Here is a 15789-nt window from a genome sequence, read left to right on the forward strand (position 1 = left end):
TATACCAATCGTCTCTTATTACATAAAAAAACCTAGGATATTTTATTGGATGAAGATCGTCTTCAATTTCGTATGTCTTGATTACTCGAATTTTTGCAATTGAGAGCTCATTTGATTAGTGTAGCCTCTCTGTTTAGTAATTACAACGTAAATGCGCGTTGCGTTGCTGCGGAGGCAGATCGCAAGTCAGCCATGATCAGCTGTTTGTGAAACGTCAACACGTCAAGCAAATAAATGTGTTTGGACAGTTGAGATTTAATAAGTTTAATGTCAATTTCTTTATGTGATTTAGTGAATTCCTGAATTATGAGTTCGGAAGTGGGTGAAAATGATATGGACAAGGTATATAATACATACATTCGACTCCGATGTTCTCGGAAACACTTGGGAAATCATTATTTTATCAAACATTTCTAACCTTACTGAAAACTCCGTGAATAAAGTTACGAAAAAATGGTGTTTATAAAAAAAAAAAATGATATTTCAGATTCCAGAAAGACAAACGAATGGTCTCGATGCAAACGTCAACTCTGAAACAAAAGATGATTTCGAGGAACGTTACAACAGAGTGAGTGCTATATTGATAGAAAGAAGTAACACAATAAAAATATAAGGAACGACTGGCATGTTTCATTATTCGCTATTTTTTTCCATCAGCTCAAAGGATTTGCTATCAAATTGAAAAAAAAGGGCAACGATTTGGAAGAAAAATTAATAAACTTGGAAAATGAGAAACAGAAAATTCTAGCAGAAAAAGAGCAACTGCAGAACAAGATCTTACAGATTTCGGACAATGCTAAATCATTGCAGGTATTTATCAACAATAGAATACCAATCGCTATATAAGGAAACTATAATCAAGATTTATTGCAGCATCTCGACAGTGAATTTTTGTCAATGTTAGGAAAAAATTGCAAAACAAAATGTGAAAAAAAATTAGCGCATGCTCTTGCATTCTTATGTGTTACAATATAAGGTTTCTCTTATCGCATTATCAAAGATTTTATGCCTCATGCTTTTTTTCTCATACAAAGTTGGATGAAAGATGTATAAGCATTGATGTTTTAATTTGTGAATTTGTGAAAAAATTTTGTAGATTTAATAAGTACCAATGGTGCAGGATATTCTAAAAGGCTTTCAATGGCGCAAATATTGCAAGACCTGTGTACCGAGTAAACTTAAGTTGAGGAAACGAATGTTTCTTTTCAGTTAATCCAATCGGAGTATGACAAGGTTCAGGATCATTTGGAGAAGCAAAGAGCGGAGAATAAAAAAATATCAAAAAATCTGGAGACCGTAGTCCTGGAAAACGCATCTCTGAAAGAATCACTGTACGAGGAGAGAGAAAGTCATGCGCTCTGTAAAAAAGAGCTGGAACGTCGCATAAAAGCAATAACAAACTTGGAAAACAGCCTTAAAAATGAGCAAAAGAACTCGAAAAAAGTGATAGAAGAAAAGAAAGCAGAAAGCTTGATAAAGGAACAGCGAGAAAAAGATTATGAGGAAATGAAAAATAAGCTCCAAGAGGAAATTCAATCTCACGAAGCTACCAAAGCTATGCTGGAAGCCGCTAAACAAGAACGTACAACCAACAGTGTTCTTTCTCTGGAAGTCGATAATTATGAGGTTTACTTTTAATAAAAATTCTATTTTCTTTTTCCAGCGCTCACTCAAATCCCAGTAGTTCGAAAGTGTTCAATGTTCTTTCAGAAATTCCAGTGTTTCAAATCCTTTTCTACGATTTCCAAATAAAAGTGTATAAAATAATACCTCACGCGTTTTTTCAGAGAAGTGTTGAAGACTTGAAGTCCAAGCTCGAAGAAGAAACATCAAAGCGTGAGATCCTGGAACGGAGGATCGAGGAAAGTGTTCAAGGGATAACGGAGTTGGAGAACGAGGTTCAAAGTTTGCGTGACAATTGTCTGATGAAGAGTAACGAGATAACGGTGCTGAGCGATAAAAACGAGGGCTTGAAAGGAGAGCTTTGCGAGAAGAGGGACGAAATCGCTCGGCTAACTAACGAGATTCAAGCTCTGGTGGAGAGCGTGGAATCGGCAAAACAAGAAAACATACAACTAACCGTAGAGTTGGAAAAATTGAAGTCGGACAAACGTCGAGGAGATGAGGAAATTAAATCGACGAGTAAAAAGAGTGAAGAGCAACGCCAAATGTTGGAAGCCGAAGTGGCGAGGTTAGAGAGTCTCGTATCTTCCGTCAACGAGGAATTGGATGCTCTGCGCAACGAATACAATGGATATAAATTGAGAGCACAAAGTGTTTTAAGGACTAAACAGGGCCAGGGTAAAGAATCGGGAACCACTGGCCGAAACGTCGCTGAGATTCAAGAGGAATTGGAACACACTAAAAACCACGCTTCTCAACTTCAATTAAAACTCGAAAGTTACAGGTTGCTTTTCCTTCATTTTTTTTCTATCACGACGTTTAATTACGTTTGTTTTGGCTGACCAAATAATTATTAAAATTTCTGCTGCTATGGTTCATAAGAATTTTGTCTTGACAACGTTTTTATGTTCGATATATTTGCAGTGAGAACGTCAAGAGCCTGAGCAAAGAATTGAACATAACTAAAGAGGAGAGAGATCGTTCGCTTCAAGACTCGAGAGAGTCTGCTGAAAAAATAGCGAACCTTGCACAAGATTACAACGCTCTTAGAGATCAGTACAGAAAACAAACGTCAACAATGGAGAAAGAACGATCGGAACTGTTGACGAAGATCGACACTCTCGTTAAACATCACGAGGTTGTTAATGTCATGAAATCATAAATTGTTTGATGAAAAACAGAATCTCGACGACGCTTGACATTTCGAGAAATACTGAAATGTCGCTTCAATTTCTTGTTTCTCGAAATTGAAGGCTCTCAAAAAAAAAAAATTACGCCTATTTTACGTTTCCCATGGAATAAATTTCGTTTTTTCTTCATTTTTACAGTCCGAAAAAAATGAGCTGGAAACAAAATACCGAAAGGAAATAAGTCGTTTAGAATCAGAAGTTGAGAAAATAACTGGAAATACCATCGGTCAAGTTGAGTATCCGCAATCGACGAATGCTCCGAACGAGAGGCATCACGACTTGAAATCCGAACATGACAGCCAGTCACGAAGCACCGAACTTTTCCTGCAGGAAAGGGAAGACGGCGAGGTACTAGAAAAACTGTGTAAAAGGCTATAAAAACGAATCATTTGATCCTATTGCGATAATTTTTAGCAGCCTAGAAAAAATATTTGACAAATTGCGATATTTGAATAGATTTAATATTGAATTGATAATTAATTCAGGGTTCGGAGAGCGTGGAATCTTATCCTACAGGAATGAGAACAAACGAAGAATTGCCCCGTCGCCATTCCCTCGTTCCCCTCGACGAGTTGTTAAACTCGTCGGACGATTACTTACCAAAAACTCGTAAAGAATCGGTCGTGACGATAAGCCTGCCACGAAAGGTGGACCGTCAGGAGCTCGAAGTTTGCGAACGTCGTGTCAAGCATTTGACAATACTATTGGCAGATACGGAACGCGACGTAGCGAAGCTCACTCAACTCAATCAATTACTTAAGGAAGACATACGACGACAGCAACGGAGCGTCGAGCGCGAGCATATCGCCAATAATTTCGAATACATGAAAAACGTTATTTTGAAGGTGACATTTCAATTATTTCCTTTCGTATAATCCGATAAAGAAAACACCAGCAAAAAATAATGCGAGTGAATTCTTCAGTTTATCACGCTGAAAAATGGCGACGAGAGGACTCGTCTCATTCCAGTTTTAAATACGATTTTAAAACTTAGTCCTGAAGAGACTCACCAACTGAATCAAATCGCCGGAGGTGAGTAGCTCAGCGAGCATGTTATTTCATTACGTAAACAACAAGCGGAACGTGCGGGACACTTTTTCGGAATGTATGGCTTCAAAAAAAAAAGTGATTCTACGCAAAAATCTTCATTCGCCTCTACAAGAAAAAAAAGAAAACCTTCAAAACGATTCGATCTTGGGATCTTGAAAAGTTTTTTTCCTTTCTGTTCAAAGTTGGAAGAGGTTGGCTCCCAGCAATTCCTATACCGGGTTGGCACAACGGTTAATCAAACGCCTACAATCTCTCCGCAATTACCGTTTTTAAATCAACCATCAACGAAATCAACGAACGGCAATAAATGACAAAAAAACACAAAAGAAAAAACCCGAGCACTGTATTCCGTGTTGAACTCGCTGTTGTACTGAGAATGTGTGTATATCTGTGTATATACATTCATTCATTTGATAATAACGTTGGGAGGGAAGGCTCGAGTATTGGATCAACTTAATTACTTAATCATCTTTTATAAATGAAAATCTTTGGTACTTCCGACGTTTAGAGAAGCTCGTCATCCTCGCTCGGCATGGGCAGTCGCGGGGGCGATGGCGCTTATCGCTGATAAGGAAATATTACTTTAAGTGTAAATAATAAAAAGAAAAAAAGTAACGAAAATACGACGACACGTGTACCTTATTCTTGCACGGAAAATAAATGTGTTATTGTATTTTTTATTTTATATTTTTGCATGATTTTTATTCACAGTAGTATATTTCAAATGCGGATACACCAATACCAATTTTCATGGCTACGCGGATGATTTCGACAACCTTTCAGCAAAGTAAATCTAACGGCCGCTACGACCGCTACTCGAACATTGACGTACTTTTAAATGAGATTTGGTATGAATCAAAAAAAGATGAACGTATGAAAACTCATCCAACAACCGAACAACGTTCTTACATAGACTACGCCTATAGTAACTTTTGAGTGCAACGGAAAAAAATCTGTGCGGTTCGAACTTGATGAAACGCGCAATTATAGTTCTCGCGCGATCCGCATGCGGATGGGAGCGTATATTTCACGATCAACTGCTATCTCTTTTCCTCCTACTCGCTGCGTATTTGCGCCGCTAACGGTCCTTGCGACTTGCGACGGGCGCTGCTCCCTTCCCCTCGGCCAGTCACTGCCACCATATATCGGGCATTATTCAGTGCATTTCAGTGACCAACGAACTTTTGCCGCGGCACGATCATCTTAGGACGAGCGACCGCCCGAATCTCGGCGAAACCGGAAAATTTATTTCTATATTATAAACGACGACATAGAATATAAATAAAATGCGAGAAATCGTGCACCTTCAAGTTGGCCAGTGCGGCAATCAAATTGGCTCCAAGGTCAGTACAATTTATTTACAAATTATTATATTATTCTGTATTTTAAAAATCTTTTCTCGGTTCGTAAAACTACGGATTGTGAAACGTCGACTTATACATTCAAACCATCGAACTTTTCATGTTTATATTTCGAACAGCTGGTGAAAGATAAAATATGCGAGAGGAGAGGCGAAAGTTAAGTGTAACGTAAATAGTTGATCGATAAAACTATTTTTTCAACAATTTTTCCCACGAGTCGTCATTTTTTTCGACCTTCCTTCACTCAAATTTCATGCGCGAAGAAAATATGCCGCGCGCGGATCCGTGTGTAATACACGTTCGAAACTCTGAGAGCAGCAGCAGCGAGCTCGCGATCAACCACGTTCTCCTCCCCCCTTTCCCGCCGTCACCGCTATTTCTCTCGCGCACGCACTCTTGTGGCTGCGGGATAGAGCGACGGACGGAACATCCTCATTCTATATCTCGCATTTCGCGACACAATTTCACGTGCTACAATGGACAAGCCTAGTGTTTTTTCAACTCTTATTTGAGCGAATTTATGATTGTCAGCTCGAATTTACCACACGTTTAGACTGTACGTGTACGTGCGCGCGAATATCATCGTGTATGCGTTGACAATATTATATATTTCTACTCGAGCGATCTTCGAGAATAACACGTTGTAGCTGCGCAAGACTTCATCGGCACGTGCTGCTGGCTGTTCTCTTTAAGAAACGGCGACTTTAACTACGCGAATATCAATAAATTTTCTATCGAAAAAAAGGCCTTGGGCAGGACACGAAGAGGGGGTTTGACCGGAAGAAAGTTGATAAAGGAAACGCTTTTTATATGTTCCTGAAAGGTTCTTGTCGCTGCCGGTTGTACCCACGTTCTCTGTACTAACTTTTGAACGAATCTCACTGTCGTGTAAGACCTTCCGACATTTTTCAAGACCCGCGATATTTCGAGAATTCGATGTATTTCGTAATAGAATTTCTATTCCAAATTGGTCGCTTTTCGCTGAAACGGTCGAGCGTGGCCTCGATGCTCCTCGGCACATTTCGCATTCAATCAAGAAACACATTTATATTCCTCAAAAATAAATATTGGTGGCAACGTGCTGGAGAAAATTTTATTTCAAAGTCGATGGAACAGGACATTTTTTAGTTTCGTCATCGAGCCTGCTGAAAAGACTCGCCTTATTTGATGTTCTCGTTCAACGAGCTTTCGCTATAAAATTGTCACATCGCTGATTTTAGAGCCGAGCCTCTCGCGAGTCATTACCGGTTTTCTCCTCTGCCCGCTTGAGTTCTCGAGAAAAAAAGACACGAAAAACAAACGCCTTATCGGGGACGCGGCGAATCCGAGGAAACTGAGAATTCTCGAGTATTCCAAGAATTTTTTTCCTCGTCCAAGTGATCACATTTTACCAAGAATTCATGTATTTATCGATGAATGATATTCCCTCCGAAGGTTTTTGAGACTGTTCAATTATTTGGTAATTATTAACATGAATTCAGAGAGCGGAAAAAATGGCCTCGTAACTGGCTCCTCTTTTATAGCGGTTATGGCAGTAACTGTTCATCATAATTAGTATGCAATAACGAATTCGGACTTCGCGTCATCTTTCGTGTAGTCCGTAGTTTTGTTTGTCGTATTTATTAGAATAATATGAAAGACGATAAAATGCTGATTAAAAAAAAAATGGCACTGTAATATATTCATTACGCACGAATTATTGATTTTCACTTCGGTTGAATGAATATTAATTGATAAATGTAATAATTGAGGGACGACGTCTCAATAAAATAGCAGACTTTATAACTTTTTTCATTTCCATGTGTAACCTCAAAAGAGAATAAAAATCGATCGAGCGACCCCGCCAAACCAAAACATTCCTTCGCCTTTGTCCCCCTGCTCAAAGACGGAACAAGTTTCTTACGTTTTTTGTGTATATTCCGTGCGGAAAACGTGATAACTAACCGGATTGGCGAGGCGCGAGCGCACGCACGCACGCTCGTATCATCTCGGTGAAGAAAATGAGCTGCGTTGTTCGTACTGCCAAAAATTAGAAGGTCCGGATAGCTTGCTTTAAATAAACGCGCTATAAGCGCCTCTAGACAACTTACTCGGTGTATTAATACGGGAGAAAGAGAAAGGAAGAAAGCGTCGACGTTCTACCAAGACTGCCATTTTGAACTGGGAAATTATACGGGAAAAAACATGGCACAGATTTGAATTTTGTAACGGACGTTTAAAAAATATGTGATTTCTCTGATTCGAAATAATTAGCGCAACATTTTCGCTGCTTTTTTCATTCGCTTTATTTCAACGCTCGTTTCGCAGTCCAGATTTCTTAGACGTTTCGTCCGCTCGGTCGTTTATTATAACGAAAAATAAACATCGAATTTGCGTTGATGGGAGCGTTGAGACGAGCTAGCTCATTGTTCTTCCAGGCTTTGACGATGCGTGCCTTTAATCGTTGCTGTCCAATTGGTCCTCTTCAAGCGGTCTGCGCAAATTCTTTATCTGCGTAAAGCTAAGAAACGGCGGTGCCAATATTACGGTGCACATTATCGCAATCGTCTTCATTTTTTTCTATCAAGAAAAGACAGAAATACGTTGTTCATTGTTGTGACATATTCGACAGATTAGAATTTTTTTCTCAATAATCGATTTTTTTTCACTTTTATGTCTCAAAATTCTTTTTTCTACGCTCACCAAACTGACAATAACTTGGAATATTTTCCAGTGGCGTGTCGACTAAACTGAATCGTGTTGAAAGGAGAGGGAGGGAGAGCGAGATGCAAATTTCGAAAGTTCAAGTTTGTGGGCTTAACTTTTGTTCTCTCCCGAGTGATTGAACGGTGTCGAAAAAGTTTTATTTCGGGGTATTTAGTGAGGATAATCTAATCTTTGAATTTGTATAATCCAAGCAAAGAATATGAGAGCCTAACGAGAAGTATACCGAGTAATTATCGATCGATCACGTTATTGGCCTCAAAGAGCAAAAAACAAGAAAACGACGAATGAGGAATGAAGATTTTCGTTGGCTCGTACCCCGAATCCCATTTTGACTTGAGGCTCCGACGATACCGGCCCACCTCGATGAGCGCATCGCATCGGAGAGCTGCACTTCTCAGTTAATTGGATTGACAGCCGAGAATTGTTTCTAATCAACCTCAACATTTCGTGACACTTGATTCTCCCACCTCCGTGTGTGACGCCGAATCCACAAAACGACGACCCTCGATTGTCCAATGTCACTTCACAATTTTATTTCTAATTAAACGAATTTTGCTTTCTTCCCTTTTTTCAGTATTAGAGCAATCAACGTTTTTCGAGAGCTTAAATCGACGAGCTTAAAAAATTTATTATTTTTTTCAGTTTTGGGAAATAATCTCAGACGAGCATGGTATCGACCCTTCAGGCAACTACGTGGGAACAAACGATCTTCAGCTCAAACGTATCGACGTTTATTACAACGAAGCAAGCCGTGAGTTCGAGCATTTTTTCATCGGTTTTTTTACACTTTCTCTGCAGCCGAATAAATAATATTTTTTTACTTTTTTTTTGTCTAGGCCACAGATATGTGCCACGAGCGATTCTCGTGGATCTCGAGCCTGGAACGATGGACTCGATTCGGAGTGGGCCCATCGGGATGCTCTTCAGACCAGACAACTTTGTCTTCGGACAAAGCGGAGCAGGTAAATTGTCGCAATTTTTTTGCTATTGTGAGAGCCGATTTGATCTACGTTAAAATAGACTCAATTCGTGATCTCTCGAAAAACAAATATATTTTCACAAATATCTCGTTCCTATGGAAAGATTTAAAGATAAAAATGTATTCCAACCAAATGTCATGGTCGTTGTCGTTGCAGGTAACAATTGGGCCAAAGGTCACTACACAGAAGGCGCCGAGCTCGTGGACTCGGTTCTCGAAGTGGTGAGAAAGGAGGCGGAAAGCTGCGATTGTCTTCAGGGCTTTCAATTGACTCATTCATTGGGCGGTGGAACAGGATCGGGAATGGGAACTTTGCTCATATCCAAAGTACGAGAAGAATATCCCGATCGCATTATGAACTCATTCAGTGTATTCCCGTCTCCCAAGGTAATTCATAATCATTAACGTTTCACGTGTTTGAAATGTTGTTTCATGCAGTAAATGAGCGCTTGTTGCAGGTGTCGGACACGGTCGTCGAGCCTTACAACGCGACTTTGTCGGTGCATCAACTCGTTGAGAACACTGATGAGACTTTCTGCATCGATAACGAGGCTTTGTACGATATTTGCTTCAGAACGCTCAAGCTCAGCTCACCGACGTACGGTGATCTCAATCATCTTGTTTCTGTGAGTGAAACTTGTCCAAATTTTCACGCAAAATAATGAACCTCGAAAAATAGACTCGAAGAATAGGGTGACGAGGAAAAATACCGAGATTCGAGGATTTATGATAAAAGAAAATTGAAATGGCTGTGAAAAGAAATGTCCTGATAGTTATTATGTTACCGAGCACGATGATACGGGATCGAAATAACAAAAACTTGTGAAATTTGTAGCTGACCATGTCCGGTGTAACGACGTGTTTGAGATTCCCGGGTCAACTGAACGCCGACCTGCGAAAGCTCGCCGTGAACATGGTACCGTTCCCGCGTCTCCATTTCTTCATGCCTGGATTCGCGCCCCTCACTGCAAGAGCCTGTCAGCAGTATCGATTCCTCTCGGTTCCCGAGCTCACGCAACAGGTGAATTTTCATGCTTTCGTATATAATCACGGTCGCTCGTTGAATACCATCATTTGAAATGAATTATTAATAAACGTGGGTGGGGAATTGATAAAAAAGATGTTCGATGCGAAAAACATGATGACCGCGTGCGATCCGAGGCACGGTCGTTACTTGACGGTGGCGGCGATATTCCGTGGCCAAATGTCGATGAAAGAGGTCGACGAACAAATGCTCTCAATTCAAAACAAAAATTCGGCTTACTTCGTCGAGTGGATACCGAACAACGTCAAAGTCGCGGTGTGCGACATTGCTCCGAGAGGATTGAGCATGTCGGCTACCTTCATCGGTAATTCCACTGCCATTCAAGAAATATTCAAGCGCATTAGCGAACAATTCACCGTCATGTTCAGGAGAAAGGCTTTCCTGCATTGGTACACCGGTGAGGGTATGGACGAGATGGAATTCACCGAGGCGGAGAGCAACATGAACGATTTGGTTTCGGAGTATCAACAATATCAGGTTTGAACGACAAAATTTTATTCTCAACTGTCGCTCTTACGGTTCAACCGTCTACTTCAATTCTGAAATCTTCTACTCAAAGTTCTTGAGTCCATTTTTTCCTCGAAATTTTTGTCCGGTAAACCGAATTATTTTTTCACTCGAAATCGTAACAGAAAGAAATCGTTTTACAGGAAGCGACTGCCAACGATGAAGAAACTTTCGAGGATGAAGAAGGATTGGAAGAGGAGGCAGCAGATTAAAGAACGATGTATATTTTCATTATTTTATCGAAACGAATAACACTCCCCGCTAGTTGCGTCGTTGTTGAAGATTCGAGTGATTCCTGAGAATCACCCGCGACCACTTTTTTTCAACAAATGTCGGTTCGTTTGAGCGGAACTCTCGTAGGTAACGAATACCAACGACAAGGCCATTTTCCTATTTAGTTATTGATTTTGTGTCCCTCGCGAAAGTATTTGTAAGGTAAATGCCTTCATAAGACTGTCAACTCTGCTACCACCTAATTTCTATACTTTAGATGAAACATTGACTCGTGTAATTTCAATAAATTTGTGACAGAAATTCGACCGTCAAACTAGGCGAAATCATGCGATAAATAAATTTAGATCGACGCCAGAACCATCGGAACCTTTTGTTTCAACAGAGTTCATGAAACTTTCTTCTGGACTGTAAAATTGAATAATCAGGACGAAAAACAGTGACAGAGGAGGCAAGACGAATAAAAAAACTCCAAAAAATAATTAGAATGATTTGAGGGGCTCATTTTTTTTATATTTTTTTAAACAATTTTTTTTTTTGGACGCCCAACCTTTCAGAATTATTAAAATTGGAAATGAGAGACCTCCTTCCCCCTCATTGTTTTGTAGACTATTCCTAGATTGATGAAATAAAAATGAATATAAAAGCTTGTCTGACGCTCGCTCACCCTTCGCTGAAATTTCTTTGTTTTCCTACGGACTCGTCAAAGAAGATCAGCCATTTTAACTTCACGACGAACCGAATTGCTGAACCCTTCTTTGTACTTGTACCAAACACCGTGTTGGATCAATATTTGACGAAAACGATGAATCGGCTTTGGTCCTTTGGGCGATGTACCCGGTGATTTCTGTTTATCGTTGCTCGGTTTTGGAACGAACTTTTCGAAGAAATTTATATAACCCTAGAAGAAAACAAATTTGGTGAATGATGCCGGAGGTAAATTGACAAAAATGTTGGGGTAAATTTTTACTGACATTCTTTTTAGGCTCAATGGATTTCGGTTTTAATTGTCTTAAATGATTTGGTACAACCGGCTCGTCGTTCACTGTCTTTTCCGGTGGCTCTTTCGCCCTCGTTATTTTTCTCCATGTCCCTTCACTTCCGGTGGATTTGTTTGGACCAGTCGCGCCACTTTTTTCCGCTCGTCTCACGCGCTCAATTTCCAATTCTTGAGCTACTATTTGCTTAACGGCGTACGGCATTGATCGACGCAATTTGCAATCTGGCAAAATACCGATTTCCAACAAATTCCTGAAGAATAATTTGGAAAATGAAGTTTGATATGAGCATTAAAAAAAAAACGATAACTTATTTCTATTCAATAACGACATAGTTGGTATAAAGACTATTAGATTAATGAAAAATCATCGCAACGAACTTACGGATCGAGAGTATAATCGAAGCTTCGATCATCGCTCTTGGTGTGAACAAAAGACAGACCAAGCTCGAGTAAAACATTTATGAGACGAGTAAGATCGGCGCGCTCATTGGGCGAATAAAGATGACCGGAAACTGAGCGAAGTTTCGGCGTAAGTAATTGTGGCAAAAAGGGCGTTATGTCCAGTGCAAGTGTTTCGATATCTTGGTTATAAGATTGTTTAGTCGCCGTAAGCATGGCTAAGGTTTTACTCAATTTTTGATTGGCCTATTGGAAAAACAAAAGTTCAATTTTCAGAGGCATCCTATCATGATATTTCGAAATCCCAGAGTGTTTCGAGTATTTCGGACTCACTTCGGTTGGAGCGTAAGGATAATTGAGCTTGACGAACTGCTGGTTATTGGCAAATCCAAAGTGGAAAGCGACGAAAGCGTAATTCGCGTAAGGCATTACTCGCCAATCCTGTCGTTTCAACACGAGATTCGTGATTTCGTCATAAAACTCGTACCACTGCAGGGTTTCCGATATTTTATTCATATTCGGCACACACACTTCCGGATAATTGTGAAAAACTCCTTGAGCCGTTCGTTCTGTTTCACCTGTTGCAAAAGACGTACAAATGGATAAATTAAACCGGTTATCTACGAAATTGTTTATTGAAATTATTTCTAAAAATTCATAGCAATGACGATTTCAACGTTCATTTTTTTTCTTCTCATACCACTGTAAACTGCTTTCAAAACGACCTGGACTCTTTCCTTAATAGGAACAATACCGTCCCTCGCCAATGGCACTTGTAAAATATCCTTCCAACAATCGAAAAGACCTCTTTTCGTGTCTTTCAAACCGAGATGGAAATTTGTGGTACTGCAAGCTTCTCCCATGTACTGGAGAGCACAGAGACAAGATCGTATGTCGCACCCCGAACGTTCGGCCAACTGTAGAAGAGCTCCCTGGTCGGTTTTCAACTTTTCCTTCCTAGCTATTATCGCCAAACGATCGGCTAAGCGTACAGAGTGGATTTTTGGTACTGTTATTACGAAAGCCATCCCTCGTAGAGGTCTGAAAAAGACGAGAATCATCATCATCGAATTCGCTTCAAAATGCCTTGCCCAAAGTTTGATTACTCAACCGATAATGACGTTTTTTTAAAGTAGTCAAAAGATTGTATGAAAGTTTTCTTTCACAAACATTGGAATGTGAACAAAAAACCGGTGTTTTCGATATTTTTTCATCGCAATGCTTTCAAATGCATTGTTTATGTCACAGCAATGGAATGGAATTAAAAAATAAAGATTAACCAATGAGAATAGTGTAGACAAAAAAGAAATTACTTGAGGGAAGGAGTGTAAGCTTCGTTGCATATGCAAATGACTGGTCTTTTGCAGCCATCCTTATTTTTCTGGGCCGCTTCTTTGTTCTTCCTTCCCTTGGGCAAAAGTTTGCCCTGAACATATTTGATTAAAAGCTCGATCGAAGCTGCCGAAGCTCCGTCAATTTCATCGAGGATAAGACAATTTGGTTTTGGATCGTCTCCGATTAAAGAGCGCATTTCCGTGGCCGCCAAAAGCGCTTCTCGAAATGCTTCCGGTCCTCGCTCGTCACTCGCGTTTATCTCGACAATATTGTAGCCAGCATGCTTGGCGACCAAATGTGCGAGCGTAGTTTTTCCAAGACCGGGAGGACCGCTTAAAAGAGCTATTCTTTGGATCGGAAAACCTCTCGCGTCGACACCTTCATCCTCGATTTTACGTCCAAAATTTTTGAATCCAAACGCCTGTGTGTCTACAGGCTTTTTTCGTCGTTTCGTAATTTCTCGATTGAATACGACTTTGTCCCACAATTTCAACCATCGTAGACAAGCCCTATTTACGCTCTCATCAGTCAGTAGTTCCATGTAGGTACGAGGACGATATTTATCTACCCACAACTGATCATCCGATTTTTTTGAAATCGATTCGATCTCGGATAGACTCGAAGCTCGTGCTGCGTTTTTTAAGATCTGAAATTTCATTAAACTCCTTTATTTTCTAATGAGAGTTAACAATTTTCACGTATTAAAATTCAACAATGTTTGTAAGAATTCGACTGCTTTCCATTGAGGTTACTCGAATAATTCATATATTTGAGAAAATTCCAATGATGCGAACTTGAATTCTGTTACACTTTCAATAACACTTATTAAATATCGATATCATTCTAATCCAAGTTTGATGAGTTTTTTTCATGTTCGTGACAGAGGATGCAATAGCGAATTAATCAATGTTTGTATTGCATTGACCTTTCAATTCAAATGTTTCGCGATTGTCATTCCCATTGTTTTTTCATTATTCAGCGTAAAGTAGAATGAAAAAAGGCTTTCTTACAATCTCTTCAGCTTCACGTTTAAGATCACTGAATGGTAGTTGAAAAAGATCAGAAGGTGGTCGTGTATTTATAGATTGTTTTTCTCGTCTATTTTCACCAACTCTCACATAAACTCGTTGAAAGTCAGAGACTCTTGTTAGAGCTATGAAATTCCATGATGGTACCGTCGTTGATATAGAATCCTTTGATGATCTGCCATTGAAAGATAGATCATGGAAACCATTTGTTAGTCGCACCCAAAATTGTCATGTTGAAGAGCTAATCAACTTGATCTTGCAAAAAAAATTGAACAAAAACATACTTTTTCTGGCTTGATGATTTTATTGTTTCAAGACCATTATGAACCATTCGATTTTTTTTTCTCTCTTTCAGAATTAATTCTATGACTGCCTCTGGCTCGCTCCATCGTGGCCTTTTATCTTTTGGATCACAAAATTCAGCTGCGTGGAAAACATAATGTCACATAAAATCCAACAATTAGTTGTAAAATAAGAATAGTTTACAAGTTTTTACTTTTTCTAGTGTGGAATATAAAAACAATATACTTGAAATCTTTTCAAGCTGCTGGGTATGAATTTACCGGTATGATAATTGTTTTTCTACTAGTTTCTCAAATACAGTAAATATACTACAATGCTTTCTGAGGCAAATTATTAATCTTATTGGTATGTGAGTACTTTAGTATTGACAAAGTAAAGTTGAAATGACTACTTCCTGGTAACAGTTTACATTTCGTTGTAAAAAATAACTGAATTCTTAATTACGGAACCTGACATTTCACGATAAGTAAGATTATTGATAGCAAGTGAATGAAATGTTTTCATTTCAATATTTTCATGCGTACCTAAATTCACATCATCCGTGAAAATATCTCCGAAATCTTGCAACAATTCTTCGTATGTTCTTTTCCTAGTCGATTCAGTGGGAAATGATTCACTGCTGGATTGCAATTGCGATTTTGATCTATTACCTTGATCAGAGGTTTGGGAAGCATTACAGTGCAGTACAGCTGGCGTTGAGCTTTCGATCGAAACGTCATTTGATACATTGTTGGTTTTATTCTTTGCTGTAAAATCAAAACTGTATATAGTTGAAATTTTAACAACTGAAAATGACAGGAGACGGAAAAAATACCTGGCGATTGATCTTGATCAACAATCAAATCAAATTCCTCATCGGGATCAGGAAACTCGTCCATTTTCTAGATAGACCTTCAATAAAATCGTGCTGATTTCTGATTGTCAGCATCAGGACCAAAAAAATAACCTAATAAGTTTGACATATAAATACAGATGAGAAGTGTAAAAAATTTGGCGGGAAACTCGTGGCGCTTCGATCAACGGATGAATCAA

General features: G+C 39.3%; 3 protein-coding genes across 3 annotated transcripts; 2 read left to right on the plus strand and 1 right to left on the minus strand.

Moving 5' to 3' along the window:
- Window positions 1-160: 160 nt before the first annotated feature.
- Window positions 161-4548, plus strand: LOC122413866 (GRIP and coiled-coil domain-containing protein 2-like). Its single transcript, XM_043424504.1, has 10 exons — window positions 161-342; window positions 488-568; window positions 658-810; window positions 1210-1626; window positions 1788-2407; window positions 2548-2761; window positions 2952-3161; window positions 3299-3658; window positions 3737-3845; window positions 4046-4548. Exons 1-10 carry the CDS (start codon window positions 307-309, stop codon window positions 4096-4098), a joined length of 2253 nt encoding a protein of 750 aa, XP_043280439.1. The 5' UTR covers window positions 161-306; the 3' UTR covers window positions 4099-4548.
- Window positions 4549-4987: 439 nt separating this feature from the next.
- Window positions 4988-11338, plus strand: LOC122413874 (tubulin beta chain-like). The gene is made up of 8 exons (XM_043424525.1): window positions 4988-5206; window positions 8573-8681; window positions 8767-8892; window positions 9067-9296; window positions 9368-9535; window positions 9745-9930; window positions 10030-10431; window positions 10605-11338. The coding sequence occupies exons 1-8, from the start codon at window positions 5150-5152 to the stop codon at window positions 10671-10673; spliced, it is 1347 nt and encodes a 448-aa protein (XP_043280460.1). The 5' UTR covers window positions 4988-5149; the 3' UTR covers window positions 10674-11338.
- A 7-nt stretch (window positions 11339-11345) lies between these two features.
- cutlet (chromosome transmission fidelity protein 18 homolog) lies at window positions 11346-15765 on the minus strand. The gene is made up of 10 exons (XM_043424503.1): window positions 15572-15765; window positions 15282-15503; window positions 14739-14877; window positions 14437-14629; window positions 13405-14072; window positions 12792-13132; window positions 12425-12669; window positions 12075-12337; window positions 11667-11943; window positions 11346-11593 (listed from the first exon to the last, which is right to left on the minus strand). Exons 1-10 carry the CDS (start codon window positions 15633-15635, stop codon window positions 11396-11398), a joined length of 2610 nt encoding a protein of 869 aa, XP_043280438.1. The 5' UTR covers window positions 15636-15765; the 3' UTR covers window positions 11346-11395.
- Between the last annotated feature and the right edge of the window lie 24 nt (window positions 15766-15789).

The sequence above is a fragment of the Venturia canescens genome, chromosome 7, assembly GCF_019457755.1.
Source record: "Venturia canescens isolate UGA chromosome 7, ASM1945775v1, whole genome shotgun sequence".
Classification (NCBI taxonomy): domain Eukaryota; kingdom Metazoa; phylum Arthropoda; class Insecta; order Hymenoptera; family Ichneumonidae; genus Venturia; species Venturia canescens.

Coding starts and splice junctions, on each gene's coding strand:
- LOC122413866 (XM_043424504.1), top strand. CDS start 307: ATGAGTTCGGAAGTGGGTGAAAATGATATGGACAAG. Junction 3,659..3,736: donor TGAAAAACGTTATTTTGAAG/GTGACATTTCAA, acceptor TGAATTCTTCAG/TTTATCACGCTGAAAAATGG. Junction 3,846..4,045: donor ACTGAATCAAATCGCCGGAG/GTGAGTAGCTCA, acceptor TTCTGTTCAAAG/TTGGAAGAGGTTGGCTCCCA.
- LOC122413874 (XM_043424525.1), top strand. CDS start 5,150: ATGCGAGAAATCGTGCACCTTCAAGTTGGCCAGTGCGGCAATCAAATT. Junction 8,893..9,066: donor CTTCGGACAAAGCGGAGCAG/GTAAATTGTCGC, acceptor TTGTCGTTGCAG/GTAACAATTGGGCCAAAGGT. Junction 9,536..9,744: donor ATCTCAATCATCTTGTTTCT/GTGAGTGAAACT, acceptor TGAAATTTGTAG/CTGACCATGTCCGGTGTAAC.
- cutlet (XM_043424503.1), bottom strand. CDS start 15,635: ATGGACGAGTTTCCTGATCCCGATGAGGAATTTGATTTGATTGTTGAT. Junction 13,133..13,404: donor GCTTACACTCCTTCCCTCAA/GTAATTTCTTTT, acceptor CGTCTTTTTCAG/ACCTCTACGAGGGATGGCTT. Junction 11,944..12,074: donor TTCGATTATACTCTCGATCC/GTAAGTTCGTTG, acceptor ATTATTCTTCAG/GAATTTGTTGGAAATCGGTA.